Genomic DNA, 15,386 nt, shown 5'->3' with positions numbered 1-15,386 from the left:
GTTGTGCTGTCTACAATGGAAGACATTGATATCAATTGTACGTTATCTCCCATGGATGCATGCATGCATGACCAATCCCAGGTGTCCTATTCTACACCAGGCGTCTCATCTTGATGTCTCGCATGATCCAAAACATCTCTGATCAACCTGACATATAAATCTTCTTCTCCTTCTCCATCAGTATTCGTCTTTGCCGAAGAAGAATTCGAAGATAATTGATCTTCTACAGCTTTTTCGATTAACGATAATTGCTCTTCCTCTTCATCATGTTTGAACATCCATAGAACGTATTCTTGTTCCGTCCAGCCATGTAACTCATGTGGTAATCTCAAAGGTGATAAAACTATTATATGGTGTATTACGATTGCGGGCGGTAAATGAACTGTTTCTACTGGATTGGCCAATGCCACATCTTCGGCGAACAGCAGTTGTCTACCAAATTTAATCAGCTATAGCAAGTCCGATGATTTGAGGGAAATGTTGGTAGGTTTGGGAACTTACCTGAAAGAACGTAAGGCTAAATATTCTTCACCGATCTTTTCCACCTTCATTCCACCTCGTGCACCTTGAACTCTACCTGTGTTGAGTAAATTTGATACACCCATTTCTAATTCTGTCATATCTCCTGTCAACTTTAGTTTGCCACTTTCACCTAATGGCCTAGCTATAGATGCGTGTAGCAAGAAAGTTCTAATGATATATCGACTCAATTCTATCACCCTAAAAGCAATAGTCACACCAAATCAGCTACTAAATCTTCCGCACCGAAGCCGATTAAGCTCTAAGTTGACATACCATTCTTTCATCATATCACCCAAGTTCAACCTACCCAGTATCTCACCTCGAACAAATCCAAGTTTATCTATCAGATCTTGCATATAAGGTGAACCTCCCCCTGAGCCCATTGTCATTGGATCCATCGGTTTTGAGAAATCGACCTTATGTATACGAGATAAGATAGATGACAATTCCTTTCGAAGGGCAGAATCCAGTAAATCGGTAATCCGTTTGTAAGTGGTCTCCAGAGACTGTATGAAGTCCATGTTCCGTCGTTAGTCAAAATCTCGTTTGATCTCCGTTACACTCACATCGATGGAGGGACTCAAGGTTTCCCATACTTTCCCTGCAAACTCATTTTGCACATACAGTATATTGAGCCAACAATGGTACAAGCATCCTACTAGTTGAGAATTCAAGACTTGCGCAGGAGTAGCATTTGGGCCTATGAGACTTGTCGCTGTGAAATCTTTCACGAGCTGTATTTGAGAATGGGGATATTACTTATCAGTCGTATGAAATGGTGAAAACAGGTTGACTAACCATAGCATCAATCCTTTTGATGAATCCATCAAGTACTTTACCAGCGTTTCTAGCTACAGTTCTTACTAATAGTGGATCAAATCTTGCTGAATCTAATTCATTCGTTATTGTTCTAGCTATACTTACACCATCTCCAGGTCCAGGCGGATTTCCCCTTGCAGAGAGATACGAGGAGAGTGCAGCTGATATAGAATCATTCATTCTTGTCGTTGAGCGAGATAAATATAGGGTTTCAAACATCGATACTGATCTCAAGACAAGGACGGCTTCCGTACTAAAGAAGGAAATCATCAGCCGTGAAGGATACATCTGTTCGATACCATTTTAACCGTTACTTACCTTTGATAGTCTCTTGTATAAATTGTATCCGTATGAACGGCGATTTTGGCAAAGAAGTCATGGAAGAGTCGAAGTAGTCTTGGATACCCCGTAGACAGCGCTTGCTGTAGCCATGGCGATGCTACGACGAATGATCAGCTTCGGGTTCCGTAACAACAGGATTTTAGCTTACACCTGATAGCATCTTTCGATTGGCCCTCGAAGGCCTTCGCTAATGTGGTCCAGAAGGTGAAACTAGGTTTCTCGTCCAAAGTCTACATCGGTCGTACATCAGATTCGGGTCTCCGTTACTTATTGAATGATTATTAAATTGACTCACCTTCATCACTTCATCTAAAAACTCTATTCCAGTCACGGCGTCCTTTTTCAATTTCAATACTTTTTCAAGTGTATACACCTTTTCGTAAATCAGCTTCATACTCCTTAAACCGGGGTCGAGTGAAGACGAGGCAGCTGACCTTGATACAGCAGTTCGCTACGTCCTCTATGACTTTTTCCAGCCTGCTCCAAAGTGTCGTGACCCATAATTGAGTATTGGAGCTAGTAGGTTCAGCAGCGGGCTTGTTACCTCTCGCAAACTTGATTGCGCTGTGAGATGTCGAATTTTCTGTGCGAGTATTTGGAATCAGCTGTGTGCACATCATAATGAGTGAACCCAATAGCGGACCTTTTGCTGCTACTTCTTTCCCTATAGCAGTGGAATCGAACGCTTTTGTCACTCTCAAAGTAACGGCGTCATTCAGGTCTGCTACCAAGTTAGAAACTAGTTCAGGAAGTAGCCGAAGGTTATGTGCTGTTTGTAGTGAGGATGACAATAATGATTGGTTCTTTATAATCATAGGCCGTATCAGTCTACGTCGTTACCGATAGCATGAGACATGATAAGATGATTTACCAGATCTGCCAATCCACTGACAACCATACTTTCCATTTCTTGGATTATCGTATCTCTAGCTTTATCGACCACAGGGATATGGGCTTGAACGAAATCCAATTCCTGTAAAGGTATTTGTTGTAGTATACCTGATCCTTCTTCTTCTTCGTTTGAGGGGGGTCTCAATAACGCATCTACAATGAACATTAGTCAGACAATCAAGTATCTTGTGAAATGACGATGAAAAGGATGACAAGTCGAGCACTTACCTATTTCTGCTACACTCAAAGCTGCTTTTGCTAATTCCCTTTCTCTTTCACCTTCAACATTACCTTTTTCACTTTCTTCCATCTTCTGCAATTGTCCTTCTAATCTCCTAGCCAGCAAAACGAACCTACTGGCTCTTCTAGTTAAATCAGTAACTAGACCTAAAACCCGTTGTCTGGACACCAGTAACGATAAATTAGAATATGGAGTATGTATTTTCGAATGTAATCTTTCTAATGAAGTTGATAGTGAGGTTAGGGAGGATTGTATTGGTGAAAGATGCGATGAGAGTGATAAGGACGTTGTTAAATGCGATAAAAGTAGTGGATATGAAGATGTTATCTATATTTCATCCGATAGAAAAATCAGCCGCTTATGCACTTTATATGAAATCTAGAAGCTGACCTCTTGTCTCAGTTGTTTCGTTACATCCTCCTGCATCCCAAATATCCGTCAGCTAGGCCATTTATGATCATCATAGATGTTATCATTGATGAAGCTTACAATCCCATAATTCAGTCTGGCCAATTCAGCTCCCACGTCTCCATCACCTTTTTCCTTATTCTCTTTACTCCCTTCTTCTATCTTATCATCTGGTCTATATGACCTTCCTTGCAATATCGCATTGGCATATGCATGCACGTCAAACGAATCAGATAAAAACGGTTTATGGTCTACATGGACAATATTAGTGTTTTACATATGCTGGAAAATGATACCGAAATGCTCACCAAGAAACGTTTCGGACGACATCATATGAGATGTCTCTTTTCAATACGCCCTTGTCCCTCTTTCCTGGCTTCTACTTTAGCTTACGTGCAGTCGAGGTTCAATGGTAGTATTCAGTCAGTATTCTGACCATCATCATCACCCTCAATCTGCTTTCATAATATATACATCAACAATTACAGCTTCTCCATACCGTGTCGAAGCAACTCCACGTGGTAATCTCATGGTCGCTGACATCACGTGACATTTTACCCTCCACACTTAGCTCTCAAAGATTTCCGGTCCATCTGCAAAAGGATTAAAAATAAAAATAACGTTAAGAGTGATTTTGTGCTTCATGTATTCAACTTTGTTTTATCGCACCTTCCTGAGACGTTGAGACAAGATGCCAAAAGAACAGATCCGAAAACGAGGCAAACGAAGAACCAAAGGAGATGGTGAAATAGTGGAGGTGCCTCCTATGGGTATGACCGAGATTCATGAACCTGAACCATCATCAAGTTCAACAGGATTGCATCCTTCTCGAGCTGCCCTTTTAGCTGGAAGACCTATCCCTCCTCCACAGCCACAAGGAGATCAGGATTCTGCGCCACAAGGGGAGGAAGGTGCAGCGAACTGGACAAGAGGAGATAGGACTGACTCGGAATTTCCATTTGGCGTACTGGATCCCGATGTTAAAGCTTATTTCAGAAATGTGGAGGAACAAATCAAAGATTGGGAAGGTATCGATACCGCTGGCGAAGAACGAGAAGGTAATTCTTCTCACCGCTTCTTGCCTCTCATATCATCGGCGTTTAACTCCTCGGACAAGTTGTCGTTCGATATACCAACTGGGTGGGATCGCTGACATATCTCTTCACAGACCGTCAACTATTCCTCACTTCAGTTTTATCCGAACTGCGGTCTCATGAGCTGCAAACTTCCACCGATCCGGAAACTTCTATCATTCTCGAAAGGCTCTTGCCTTCTCTCAATGATTGGGGAAGAAGAGTGATAGGAGATGCCTTCGGAGAAAAGTGGGAAGAGTTGATCAGGCATAGATTCGGTAGTCATGTGGTACAAACTTGGTTAACTTTAGCCGCTACCACTTTGGATAGAGAAGTAAGTTTTCAATCTGGGGTCAGATTATTTCATACATACTGATCGCGTCATGATGGTGTTCTTCTAGGCTAAAAACGTCTGGCCGCCTCAACAATCTAAACAAGATTCTTCTAAAGGACTATTACCTAAAATGACTGAACTCTTCCAAACTATCATCGAAACTCTATTACCTTCATTCCCACAATTACTCTCATCACCACATTCAGCACCACCATTAAGACTATTACTGTTGATATTGACACCCAATCGATCATTACCTGCATTGGGTTCAGATTCAGAGGATAATACGGGAGGCTTGATCAGATCTAAAAGATCAAATAAATTTAGGAATAATCAAGGTGTTAAGGGGAAATCCATCTTAGGTGATGAAGAAAAAACCAAAACCCATAAAAGAGATGTGCCGTCCCCTTTGATAGAGTTAAGAACAGTGATAAGGAAGAGCTTGATGGAAAAACTGGGTCATGTTGAATGGAAAGCTATGGGTGTTGACAATGTCGGTAGTGCGACTGTTCAGGTAAGTAGTTGGTCATTACTTTTGGTGAGATTGATACTTATAAGTATTGGTTTACTTCAATAGCTATTGCTCGAGTTTGAACTGGAGGATGGAGAAGTGGAGAAAGAAGGATCATTGTTTGATATCATAACAGAAGGTCTGATTAGTCAACTAAGTAAGTGATTCTCTCACCATTCAGTGATATTCATCTCACAATCGCTTTACGGCCTCTTGATTGATGCTAGACTAACTTGCTTTTCAGAAAAATCTCCAGAATCTATTCCTGAAGCTCAGCCATATCTTTCCACTCTACTCCTCACACAAACAGGAACGCGGTTGTTCGAATCTTTACTTACCTTGTCACCGCCATCCATATTTAATGCTCTTTGGAAAGCATATTTCGTTGGCAAATTAGGTAAACTCGCCGGACACCCTTACGCAAATTTCGTAGTTGCTAAAGGAGTATCTCGGTTGGACAAAGCGCGGATCGAGGATTTGGTAGGAGAAGTAAAGGGCAATAGTGGTGGAAGAGGTCTTATCAGTCAGTGGATGATACTCATATGCTCTTCCACGGCAATAAAGCTGACTCGAGGCCGTGAGTAGAAGCGGCAAGGACTAGTGTACTTCAAGCATTAGTCGACAGATCGGTCGTTTTGGGACAATGTCAAAAGACTGTCTTGGAGGTGAGTCCAACACTATATCGACAGCCTATAGACAGATAGCTGACGAGTCAATGTAAAGCTGCTCTGTTCATGCCTTGAGCTCCCAGAAGATCAGAAGACTGATTTTGTACCTTGTTTGATGGCATTGAAGACATATCCAGTGAGTCGTCTCGGTACGTTAAGGCTGTTCCTGCCTCTATGGAGCTGCTTACACATATGGACGAATCACCGAAACGGTAACGCTGACTCTTGGCTGTGAATTTAGATGTATCAATCAATCATTTCAGGCTCCTCTGCACCAGAGGAGGACGAAGCGCCTCCGCCTGAGTCTGTAGATAAGAAAGCAGAAGGTGCAGCTGCAGCTTACGCTCGTCGATCAGCTTGGGAAAACAGGAGAACAGCTAAACCTCAAGCTGCGGACGGGGAGATATTACCGAATATGCAAGGATGCTTGTTATTACAGGGTATGATCGGTATGACAGATGTTAACGAGGCTATCATAGAAAGGTGAGCTTCTTTCTTAACATCGTATTTCATTTCGAGATACTGAGAAGCTGATGTCCGCTTGTCGTGTCAGCCTTATTGCCCAGCCTTTACCAACATTAATTACTTATGCCAAATCGCCAATATCATCCCATTTATACGATAAAGTCTTTACTTCCCCTTCTGTCGCCCCAAAATATCGCAGAAAGGTGTTGATGTTGTTTATGACACACTTCAAGGAATTAGTAGAGGACAGAATAGGTAGTAGGGTAGTTGACACAATTTGGGATAAAGCGGACGGATATATGAAGGTGTGCTTTCCTTTTTTTCTGGATACGAACAGTCTCTATACTATCGGGCTTAATACTTGATTACATGCTTACTTCCATATGTGCTGTTTTACAGGAGAAAATTGCAAGGACATTGATACCTCACATAGTGGTATTGGGACAATCACAATATGCTAAATATTTCATGAAACGAGCGGAATTAAGTTTGTTATCTAGAAGACCAGATGAATGGAGAGAAAAAGTTGTAGGAGTAAAACATCATTTCGCTCATCAAAAATCAACAAATACAAACTCAAATCAAGTACCAATGGATAGTCGAGATGGAGATGACGAGAAGATTAAAGAGAAGAAGAGGAAAAAGGAAGAAAACAAGGATGAGATTGATAATCTATTTGAAAGCATCGAGAAGAAGAAAAAGAAAAAGGAGTAATCCTCTGTCTTTGTCTTGGGTTCGAAATCAACTTGAAACGAGAGGCAACTTCCTGATTGGTACTCTAGGCTAGCTAGACTGGAATACAATATATATCCTCTTATGTGGGACCATGTCGAGAAGTTTCGATATGCAATGTGATATGCAATACCTACATCACTATATCTTAATATGCATATTTAGTGTACAACATTGTATTTTGAGCAGGGTTTTGATATACTGTCTGGAAACCGAGATCGTGAACCTTCTTGAAAAGTGAACAGCAAAAGTGGGGAAGGGACAGTATGTTCCTGACGACAAATTAGATCTCCCTGTTTACCACCGAGTGATTCATCAGTGATCCAGATCTTATTACAGTGCAATCTATCGAGAGCGACAGTGGCAGCAAACTAAATGACTCACTCTGAAGGTTCTTTCCTCAAATACAAATCTATAGCACCTGAGAAAGCGGCAAACGCGACACCACCTCCAATAGCAGCTTTCAAACCTGAACTTCTAGCCAATATAGCACCTGATAAGAAACCTGCTGATACGGCGTTGGTTATATCGTTTTTGGCTCTGTACTGCGATCGATCAGAGGGTGTTAGTATGCCAAGTATAGGAAGTTTGAAGGGATCAGATATAAGATATAATGAGTGAGACTTTGCACCAATAAGAAAATATCGTCTTTTTGGTCCCTTTATATCAATTTTTATTCATCATCCTAATCCCATCCGCCAATAGAGATTCATCGATTATCTTGCTGAATGAGAACAGAGTATTACTCACACCTTCAATACAGCATTCCACACCAGAATATATAGCACCAACTTTGGCGAAACCTTTTCCACTTGACCACATATTTCTACCCATCTCTTTGAAAACGAACATCGTTTGCGCCCTCGTTGACAGTTGAGTTGATGCACGGGATAACGGATCTTCATAAGCGAAGGTTGCTGACATCAAGGAAAAGAATCCTCCCAAAGCGAAACCTAGAAACACAACGAACATCAATAAGAAATGAGCTCATATGAGAGTGACATGACTGTGCACTCTGTTTACTTGGATCGAAGTAGGAGATAGAAGAACATACCTGCACCACCTGATAATGTCACTTTCAACGGACAACTCTCCATTGCCATACCCAGGTACTTCTGATATTTCAGAGCAGTCTGCATCTCTTGTTTTTCCCAATCACTTGTTCCGGGAGGTAAAGGTTCTTGTCCCGGTAAATATATGGGCGCTAGTAAGGGCATCGTAGTGGGCATTGGTAGGGCCATCTTGTATGTTTTTCCTTTCTTCCTTGGTCACCGTTCTAGTGATGCTGGTATTGCAGTTCGATAGTTCGGTGGGATGTATGGCTATGGTAGATGCACGATTGGGTGAGATATGCTGCTCTGAACGTGAATACCTATGTGATTTTGCATGAACAAGAAAAGTCTTGGTGAACTTTTTTCAACATGAAAGCTTTGCCGAAATCTCAAATCTCAACGGAAGCTTTTTGGAAAAGTTGACATTCCTTGCTATTACGTAATACTCACGTCATAAAGACGCGACTGAAAACAATCCAGCATCCTCAACAAAAGACAATAATAATAAACTTGAACTTTGCAAATATTGGATATTCGACATATATCTCAGGCTGCACAACGACAAAACTCTCTCAAGCGAAAGGCAAGCAAAGGTATTCTACCAGCTAGTACTCTTGGTGGACATCCGAAAATAACGAGCTCGAGAACTATCACGCTCATAGACTGCAATCAGAAGGACCGTTTCCCTTCCGGCGATTCCTGCCATCCTATCATATCTGTATAACTAAATCCACTGGAGCAATAAGACAGTAGAAGCAGCCTGGTCACTCGTCGCCTGACCCTCTGCCAATCTGAAGTCAACAATTACAGCTACTTCTCAACGGTTATCGTATCCTCACTAATGGCACTCACCCCATGCTTCAAGATATGAGCAATTCGCCTTCAACGTCTCGTCGGCGACTCAAAGCTCAACAAGAAAACTGGGATGATGACTTCGAGTTTGCTCTTCCCACAAAAAAAGCGAACACTTCTTCTCAGCCATCAAAAGGTAAATGGAAAGACGAGAATGACCCTAATGTACAATCAAAACGTGCTGAAAGTCCTGTAGAAGATTGGGACGACAATTGGGATGAATCACCACCGCCGCCTCCGCGGGCATCACAACCCCCTCAACAACCTCAAGCAAAACACCAAAGAAAGAAATCCGCCATTCCTCCGCCTATAAGCATACCTAATCACTCACACACCCAACCACCTAGATTATCACCTTCACATGCTGCAGGTCTTTCTATTTCACCTCTACCATCCTCGTATTCGACTCATCAGCCACTTTTACCATCTCGCTCACATTCTTCACTGGCCCTAGCAGATGCTCCACAGCAACTCCCTCGATCAAGGTCAGGTTCAACATCAGCTAGTGCAATCAGAAACAAGTTGGTCAAACGACATCCCTCGACATCATTCGTTCCTATCTCAAACCCTTCATCTACCAATTTAGCTTCAAGTGGTGTTTTGCAAAATGGCTCTGAAGCTGATTTATCTTTCATTTCACTTGTCAATCGATCATCTCCTAATCTACCTCATACATCGCAGCTACCAAGGAGTACATCTGGAGAGCAGATGCCTCCACCTCCCTTACCATCCGGTGGAATCTTAGGAAGAGCTAGAAGTAGATCAAGAAGTAAGGCTAAAACTGACAACAAACAGGATGTAAGGGTGTCTGGAATACCTTTCAGTCCAAGTAGAGATGATATGAAGGAGAAGGAAAAGGAAAGAAGACCAGGGTTTTGGAAGAGGTTTTCGGGAGTTCCCTCAGCTGAAAAAAGTGAGTTTGGTCATATGTATCTGATTCACCACGATCTGATTTTTCCTTGATAGACGAAAGTACACCACAACATCGTCGTCGTCGAAGTTCCTCTGTTGGAACCAAAATCCTACCCTCTGACTCACCATGTCCTCCTGTCCCACCTCTGCCAATGAATCTACGCTCACCCAGCGGCGCATCAATTACATCGACGTCATCGGCCAAATCAGGTCCAGCATCTGCTTTTTCAGCTTTACTGCGTCGTTCTTCTAGTAGTTTATCAAGACGATCGGATAAATCCAGAGATAGAGAAAGGGATAAAGATACTCCCCCTTCATCTTACCCTTACTCTTCAAAACATGGTCAAAGTTCGAGCAGCGTCAATTCGGTCATTCAGAGATCCGTGGCTATACCGTCAAATCGAAGAGGAGATATCACACCAGATTTACCTTCTTCTTCATCATTTTCAAGAGGATTCCACTTGCCTTCTCCTTCGCCCGGATCTCCCTATCACGCTCCTATGTCCCGTATCCCCTCCTCTGATCCTGGGCATGGGGACCTACCACCTTTACCGCATTCATCATCCTTTCCTGGCCCTCAGAGAAACAGTGGAAGTGACACTGAAATTGAAGGAGAAAGTCAAACCCCCAAAAGGAGAAAAAAAATCAGACCCGTGTCTGCTCTACCTGCACCCAGATCTACATGTGATTATAAGGGAAATCAATGGAAAGGGTTCAAGGGTGACGCTCCCAATTCACAATCAGCTCTCATACCAGGTTTACCAATAGGTAGACAGACTTCGATCGAATTCTCAAAATCAAGTAATTCACCTTCTGGGTTCACACCAAATACATCTTCGACTTTACGTAGATTGGGTTCATTATCTAAGAAACATGGTAGAAGATTATCAGGTGGATGGAAATTCGGTACCAATTCATCCACTGATTCAAATCAATCGACTTCTGCTAGAGCACTAGAACCTGTTTTGGGATCACCTTCTAAACCTCAAAGATCGAATCAAGAAGAAGAAGGATCATTATCTCCTGATTCGCCTACTCCAGAATCTCATTCTGAAGACGATCTGCGTAAGGCAATTAGAGCGGGATCAGTTTCTGCTCCAAACTCAATGTTCAGACCTCCCGCGGCTTCGTCAAGTATATCAGATAGTCATGATCAAGCGTCTTCCGAGGTAGTACAGGCTGCGAAAGACAAAAAAGAAAAACACAGAAGAAGGCAAAGTTGGAATGATTTCATCATTCCGAGGGAGGTCATGATGAAGCAGAAGGAACTGAAACAAGGTATCGGAGCGGTGAAGATGTTTGCAGGTGGTGTAGCGGGTGAGTCAGGACAATCAAAGACCAAGCAGGCAGTTACTGATCTGGCTGATCGATGCGGTTAGCTCTCAAAACGCTACTATCTATTCATGCCGATATACAAGATCGCATATTGTCCCTGGGATCTTCGGTTGGTGCCGCTCAATTTGCATCTCTCGATTCCGAGTTCGAACAATGGTTAGAGATGGCAATTGTGCTCATTGAAGTAGGATCGACCGGATCTGATCCTTCCACCCAAGCTTCCCTCTCTTCTCCGCCACGATCTAGAAGGGTGACATTGGCTTCAAATGAGGCAAAAGCAGCTTCGGCAGCCATGTCAAAGGCTCTTTCAGCTCCAGATCGCGCAATAGCATCAGTTTCACCGATTCCGTCATCATCTTGGCGCAAAGCAAGTCTACCAGATCCTGAAGAAACGGATCATGCTTTCGTTGGTCCTGGACCTCCAAAAGCTGATTATCCAGAACAGTGGAGAGCCTCAACAGGCAGACAAGATCTCTCGAAACGTCAATTGGAAGTCTTAAGGACAATGCTACGAACTCCAATGACCAGTATGGTCACACCGGAAAGACCTGGAATAGGTAGAACATCAAGTACATTATCAGCAAGTTCCAGCGCTGTCAGTTATACACATATTCAAGGTAGTCCAAGTCCAAGTAAATCCAATGGTATAATCAGAACCATATCAAGACGTCAAACATCTGGTTCTATTACGTTTCCTTCGCCTGGTGATTCAGCACATATAAATCCATCTACATCATTTCCTTCTCCCCTCACAGCGTCTAGGGCAACTCAGCAACCATCCACCCAGAACGCTATGAAAGATAGAAGAGCAAGTAAAGCTGGTTTAGCAGGATTGAAAGAATTCCTAAGATCGCTGAAAAAGGATAGATCAGTTTCAGGAGGACAAAGACAAGGACAAGGTTTAACACCGATAAGAATCAAATCTCGTTTTGGTAAAAATTCAACTTCACCACCTGCTTCACCTACTTCGCCTCTCAGTGCAGATTTCATTCGAGGAGAAGTATTCTTCCCAACCCAAAGGTCGTCGTTCTCCGCTCTAGGAGCAGGTGTAATCAGCAATGATTTGGTCAAATCACCTACGAAACCACCGCAATCAGCTCCCATAGTATCTGCGAGATCAGGTTCAGCAACTTCAAATTCACCTAGATTAGGACCAGAACAAAAAAGACCTTCAATAAGAAACATTTTCAGAACGTCATCTGGCAATTGGTCTGAATTGGTCAAGAGCGATTCGGCTACATCTTCTCCAGGATCTGGATTGATAAAGCAATCATCTTCATCAAGGATGAAATCAATTTCACCAAAACCTTCTTCATCACCGATCGGCAAAATAAGCGTATCAGATCCCATACCATCTCGCATTCCTCTTTCGGCATCTTCCAAAACGCTTTCTGCCAATGACCTGAATCCTTCTTTCTCTTTTGGTAAAGAAGGAGGAGACATGACATTACGTCCTTCATCGAGAAAAAGGGTTTCAGGTCTAGGTCTAGGTCTAGGTTGGCCTGAAGCAGCTTACGGTGGTGATACTTCAATCAAGACTTCAGGTGGAAGTGGGGTTGGAGAAATGGGAACTTTATTTGAAAGTCCAAACCCATTGGATCAGACTTACAAAGCTATTAGTAATGGTTCAAATAGTAATTACACTGCTTCCTCTCCAGATACACGAATCGCATCTGATAGAAATACTACCACATCGTCAACAACATCAAGTAGGATGCCATCAAGTGATACAAGTATAGGATTTAGTGAGGATGATCAAAGTGATCTGACCATCGCTTTGACACCTGAAAACCTCCCTACTTTGTTAGAATATCTGAAACAATGTGAGAGGATGCTGAGTGATTGGAGGATAAGAGTGGAAGACTTGATGAAGGACATGGGCTTGGAATAATGATGGCGGTCAAAAGGGAGCAAGCCAATGGTCCAAGATGAAAGAACCACGAAATAGTCATCATCATCGAATTGACAGATATTTGTACTACGTGCGATGCATATGCAAGATGAGTTGTATACAAATGAGTATGGACACATGGTTCGATAGCAATAGCAACATTATTTATGAAGGCCTTAGTACATGAAACCTTTGCTGAGACTTTTACACGAAGAAAGACGACCACAAGTCGCAAACCGAACGAGGCAGATGACATGATTACCATTCCCAGAAACCTCTGAATTCCCTCCAATCATCCTCTATCCCACCTCCTGCCATCCCACCTTCATTGACCAGTTCTCTCTCAAATCTATCAACTTCATCTTGATCGAACAATTTCATGTAACAAGATTTGCCAGGAGTGTTGAAATGTTTATAAGGATCTGTTGGTTTGATGGAATCACCACATCTATAACAGAAATGGGAATTGCATCTACCACAGGTCATATGGTTACACCCATGACTGCGTTTATAGCATAACACATCAGCTTCGTTGTAGCTTTGACGTACTGTAACCTTTCATCTGATTCTGGTGACTCACCTTTTTTCGACTCTTACGCCGCATCCTGCACACGCTCTTGTTTTACCTTGTAACCATTGTTTATTCGCTTCATCTTCCAGATGTTTACTAACCATTCTCTCTAAATTTGCTTTACCTCTTTTGATTTCCATTTGCTTTCTACCTTGACTACCTTCCGGGTAACTCAGATATTCAGCTACTATCAAGGATGTTTGAGGGAATGCACATGGTGTATGTGGTCCATGCCATGTCGCATTACAATAGAGGCAAAATGAAAAAGAACACTTTGGACAAACTCTATATCTTGACCAACGATCTTCGCCTGGAATTGATGATATTGCAAAAAAAGGCGGGTGTGCAGGACTTGGGGCATCACTATTAGTAGTCGGAGTTGTAGAAGAAATATCGGATAATCGTATCACTCTTGAGGAAAATGACGAGTCAATCGATGGGGTGAGAGTAGCAGGAGGTGGAACAGCAGCTTGACAAGTTGGTCTTGGACAAATCGTATACGATGGATCTGGAACCCGGAAGATATCAAGTCAATAAAACGCTGTCTTCGAGAGGATGAAGCACAGCTTGCCTATTTCAGCTTTACGCTTTTCTTTTATATCTTGCCATCTTTCCTTGAGCTCCTTGCCGACTACACTTTCTACCAGATCCGTATCTACTTCATCGTCGACTACTTCCCCTCTTTCGCGTAAAGCACGTTTCTTCGTACATGATACACTAGGACAGGAGACATTTTCTAGTGTACCTTCGGTGATCGCCAGTGACCAGCAAGAACTCAAACACGGCGTGCAGCTATCATAGAGATCAGTCACGACTACCTTATCAAGCAGACGATATATACTCACAAAACACAACCGCATCCTGGCATTTGAATGCAACTTTTACCTTTTCTATTTTCCAGACAGATTGAACATGAAAAAGCGGTCTTTTCAAAGTCCAGATTTAATTGTGAAGCATTATATGTTTTTAACATCGTGTGGAACGTCGACGGAGTAAGCATAGGAGGCACTGAAAGTCTAAGATGTGACTTTGTATTCAGCGAGCGATCGGAAGCGGGATAGTTCGTTCAACAGACGTGATGATGGTATGGAACTCACTCTAACATGTTTCCTTTTACCAATTCCAGGTCAATCAAGAATTCACCTGTACCAACCCATTCCCACCATTTCCACAAAATACCCATGCCCTCACCACAAATCTCTTTTTCATCATTCCACAATTCTGTGAGCTTGTCTGAAACCTTTTTCAAGACTGATTTAGGCAACCAATTACCTAATTTTTCTCCCGTAGGGATTGGAGCTCGAAGCGATACAGATTTTGCAGCTTCCGTAATAGGATATGTAGCTGGTAGTAGTACTCTGAGTGATAAAGATGGTAGGTGGGACACTTCAAGAGATGCTGATGGACCTGAAGGTGTATCTAATTGGATGTGATGAAGGGTGGCAAATGATATCGGTATAGTAAGAGTTAATAAATGACCTGGCTTATCATCCGGATTAGGATGTCTAGCTATCAGAGACGGATAGATAGACTAGTTGTATTGAGAAAACAGATCAGATACTGAGCTTTTTGAGCTTCAGGGCTGATTGATTGAATTCAACTCACCTCTAAGACTGTGATCTCATCCTCTTGAAGAGTGGAACATTGGGTGGCAACATCGTCATTCTCCATTTGTGTCATTTTTCGAGTCTCTTACTGGTCTTGAGTTTTACAAATGCGATCAGTTTGACACTAACCCTCACTTGGCTTCTTTGACTCCTCTAGAAA

At 42.5% G+C, this 15,386-nt stretch overlaps 5 protein-coding genes across 5 annotated transcripts; 2 read left to right on the top strand and 3 right to left on the bottom strand.

Moving 5' to 3' along the window:
* Nucleotides 1–86: 86 nt before the first annotated feature.
* Nucleotides 87–3,553, bottom strand: IL334_001133 (uncharacterized protein; the record flags this gene model as incomplete). The annotated part of the gene is made up of 15 exons (XM_062932893.1): nt 87–432; nt 502–720; nt 796–1,028; nt 1,089–1,256; nt 1,321–1,594; nt 1,660–1,780; nt 1,832–1,913; nt 1,979–2,056; nt 2,118–2,266; nt 2,327–2,486; nt 2,555–2,727; nt 2,803–3,142; nt 3,206–3,235; nt 3,305–3,474; nt 3,532–3,553. 15 exons carry the CDS (start codon nt 3,551–3,553, stop codon nt 87–89), a joined length of 2,565 nt encoding a protein of 854 aa, XP_062788944.1.
* Nucleotides 3,554–3,914: 361 nt separating this feature from the next.
* On the top strand, nt 3,915–6,988 carry IL334_001132 (uncharacterized protein; the record flags this gene model as incomplete). Its single annotated transcript, XM_062932892.1, has 10 exons — nt 3,915–4,281; nt 4,392–4,630; nt 4,698–5,144; nt 5,208–5,298; nt 5,386–5,664; nt 5,727–5,806; nt 5,865–5,945; nt 6,051–6,292; nt 6,363–6,579; nt 6,674–6,988. The coding sequence occupies 10 exons, from the start codon at nt 3,915–3,917 to the stop codon at nt 6,986–6,988; spliced, it is 2,358 nt and encodes a 785-aa protein (XP_062788943.1).
* A 398-nt stretch (nt 6,989–7,386) lies between these two features.
* On the bottom strand, nt 7,387–8,247 carry IL334_001131 (mitochondrial import inner membrane translocase subunit TIM22; the record flags this gene model as incomplete). Its single annotated transcript, XM_062932891.1, has 3 exons — nt 7,387–7,551; nt 7,757–7,959; nt 8,061–8,247. 3 exons carry the CDS (start codon nt 8,245–8,247, stop codon nt 7,387–7,389), a joined length of 555 nt encoding a protein of 184 aa, XP_062788942.1.
* Nucleotides 8,248–8,913: 666 nt separating this feature from the next.
* On the top strand, nt 8,914–13,048 carry IL334_001130 (uncharacterized protein; the record flags this gene model as incomplete). The annotated part of the gene is made up of 3 exons (XM_062932890.1): nt 8,914–9,823; nt 9,877–11,139; nt 11,202–13,048. 3 exons carry the CDS (start codon nt 8,914–8,916, stop codon nt 13,046–13,048), a joined length of 4,020 nt encoding a protein of 1,339 aa, XP_062788941.1.
* A 258-nt stretch (nt 13,049–13,306) lies between these two features.
* IL334_001129 (uncharacterized protein) lies at nt 13,307–15,299 on the bottom strand (the record flags this gene model as incomplete). The annotated part of the gene is made up of 6 exons (XM_062932889.1): nt 13,307–13,550; nt 13,629–14,127; nt 14,191–14,411; nt 14,465–14,635; nt 14,717–15,150; nt 15,225–15,299. 6 exons carry the CDS (start codon nt 15,297–15,299, stop codon nt 13,307–13,309), a joined length of 1,644 nt encoding a protein of 547 aa, XP_062788940.1.
* Between the last annotated feature and the right edge of the window lie 87 nt (nt 15,300–15,386).

Source organism: Kwoniella shivajii, chromosome 1 (assembly GCF_035658355.1).
Source record: "Kwoniella shivajii chromosome 1, complete sequence".
Classification (NCBI taxonomy): domain Eukaryota; kingdom Fungi; phylum Basidiomycota; class Tremellomycetes; order Tremellales; family Cryptococcaceae; genus Kwoniella; species Kwoniella shivajii.
Note: the sequence above shows the minus strand (reverse complement) of the source record. Positions and strands in the feature narration are given on the sequence as shown.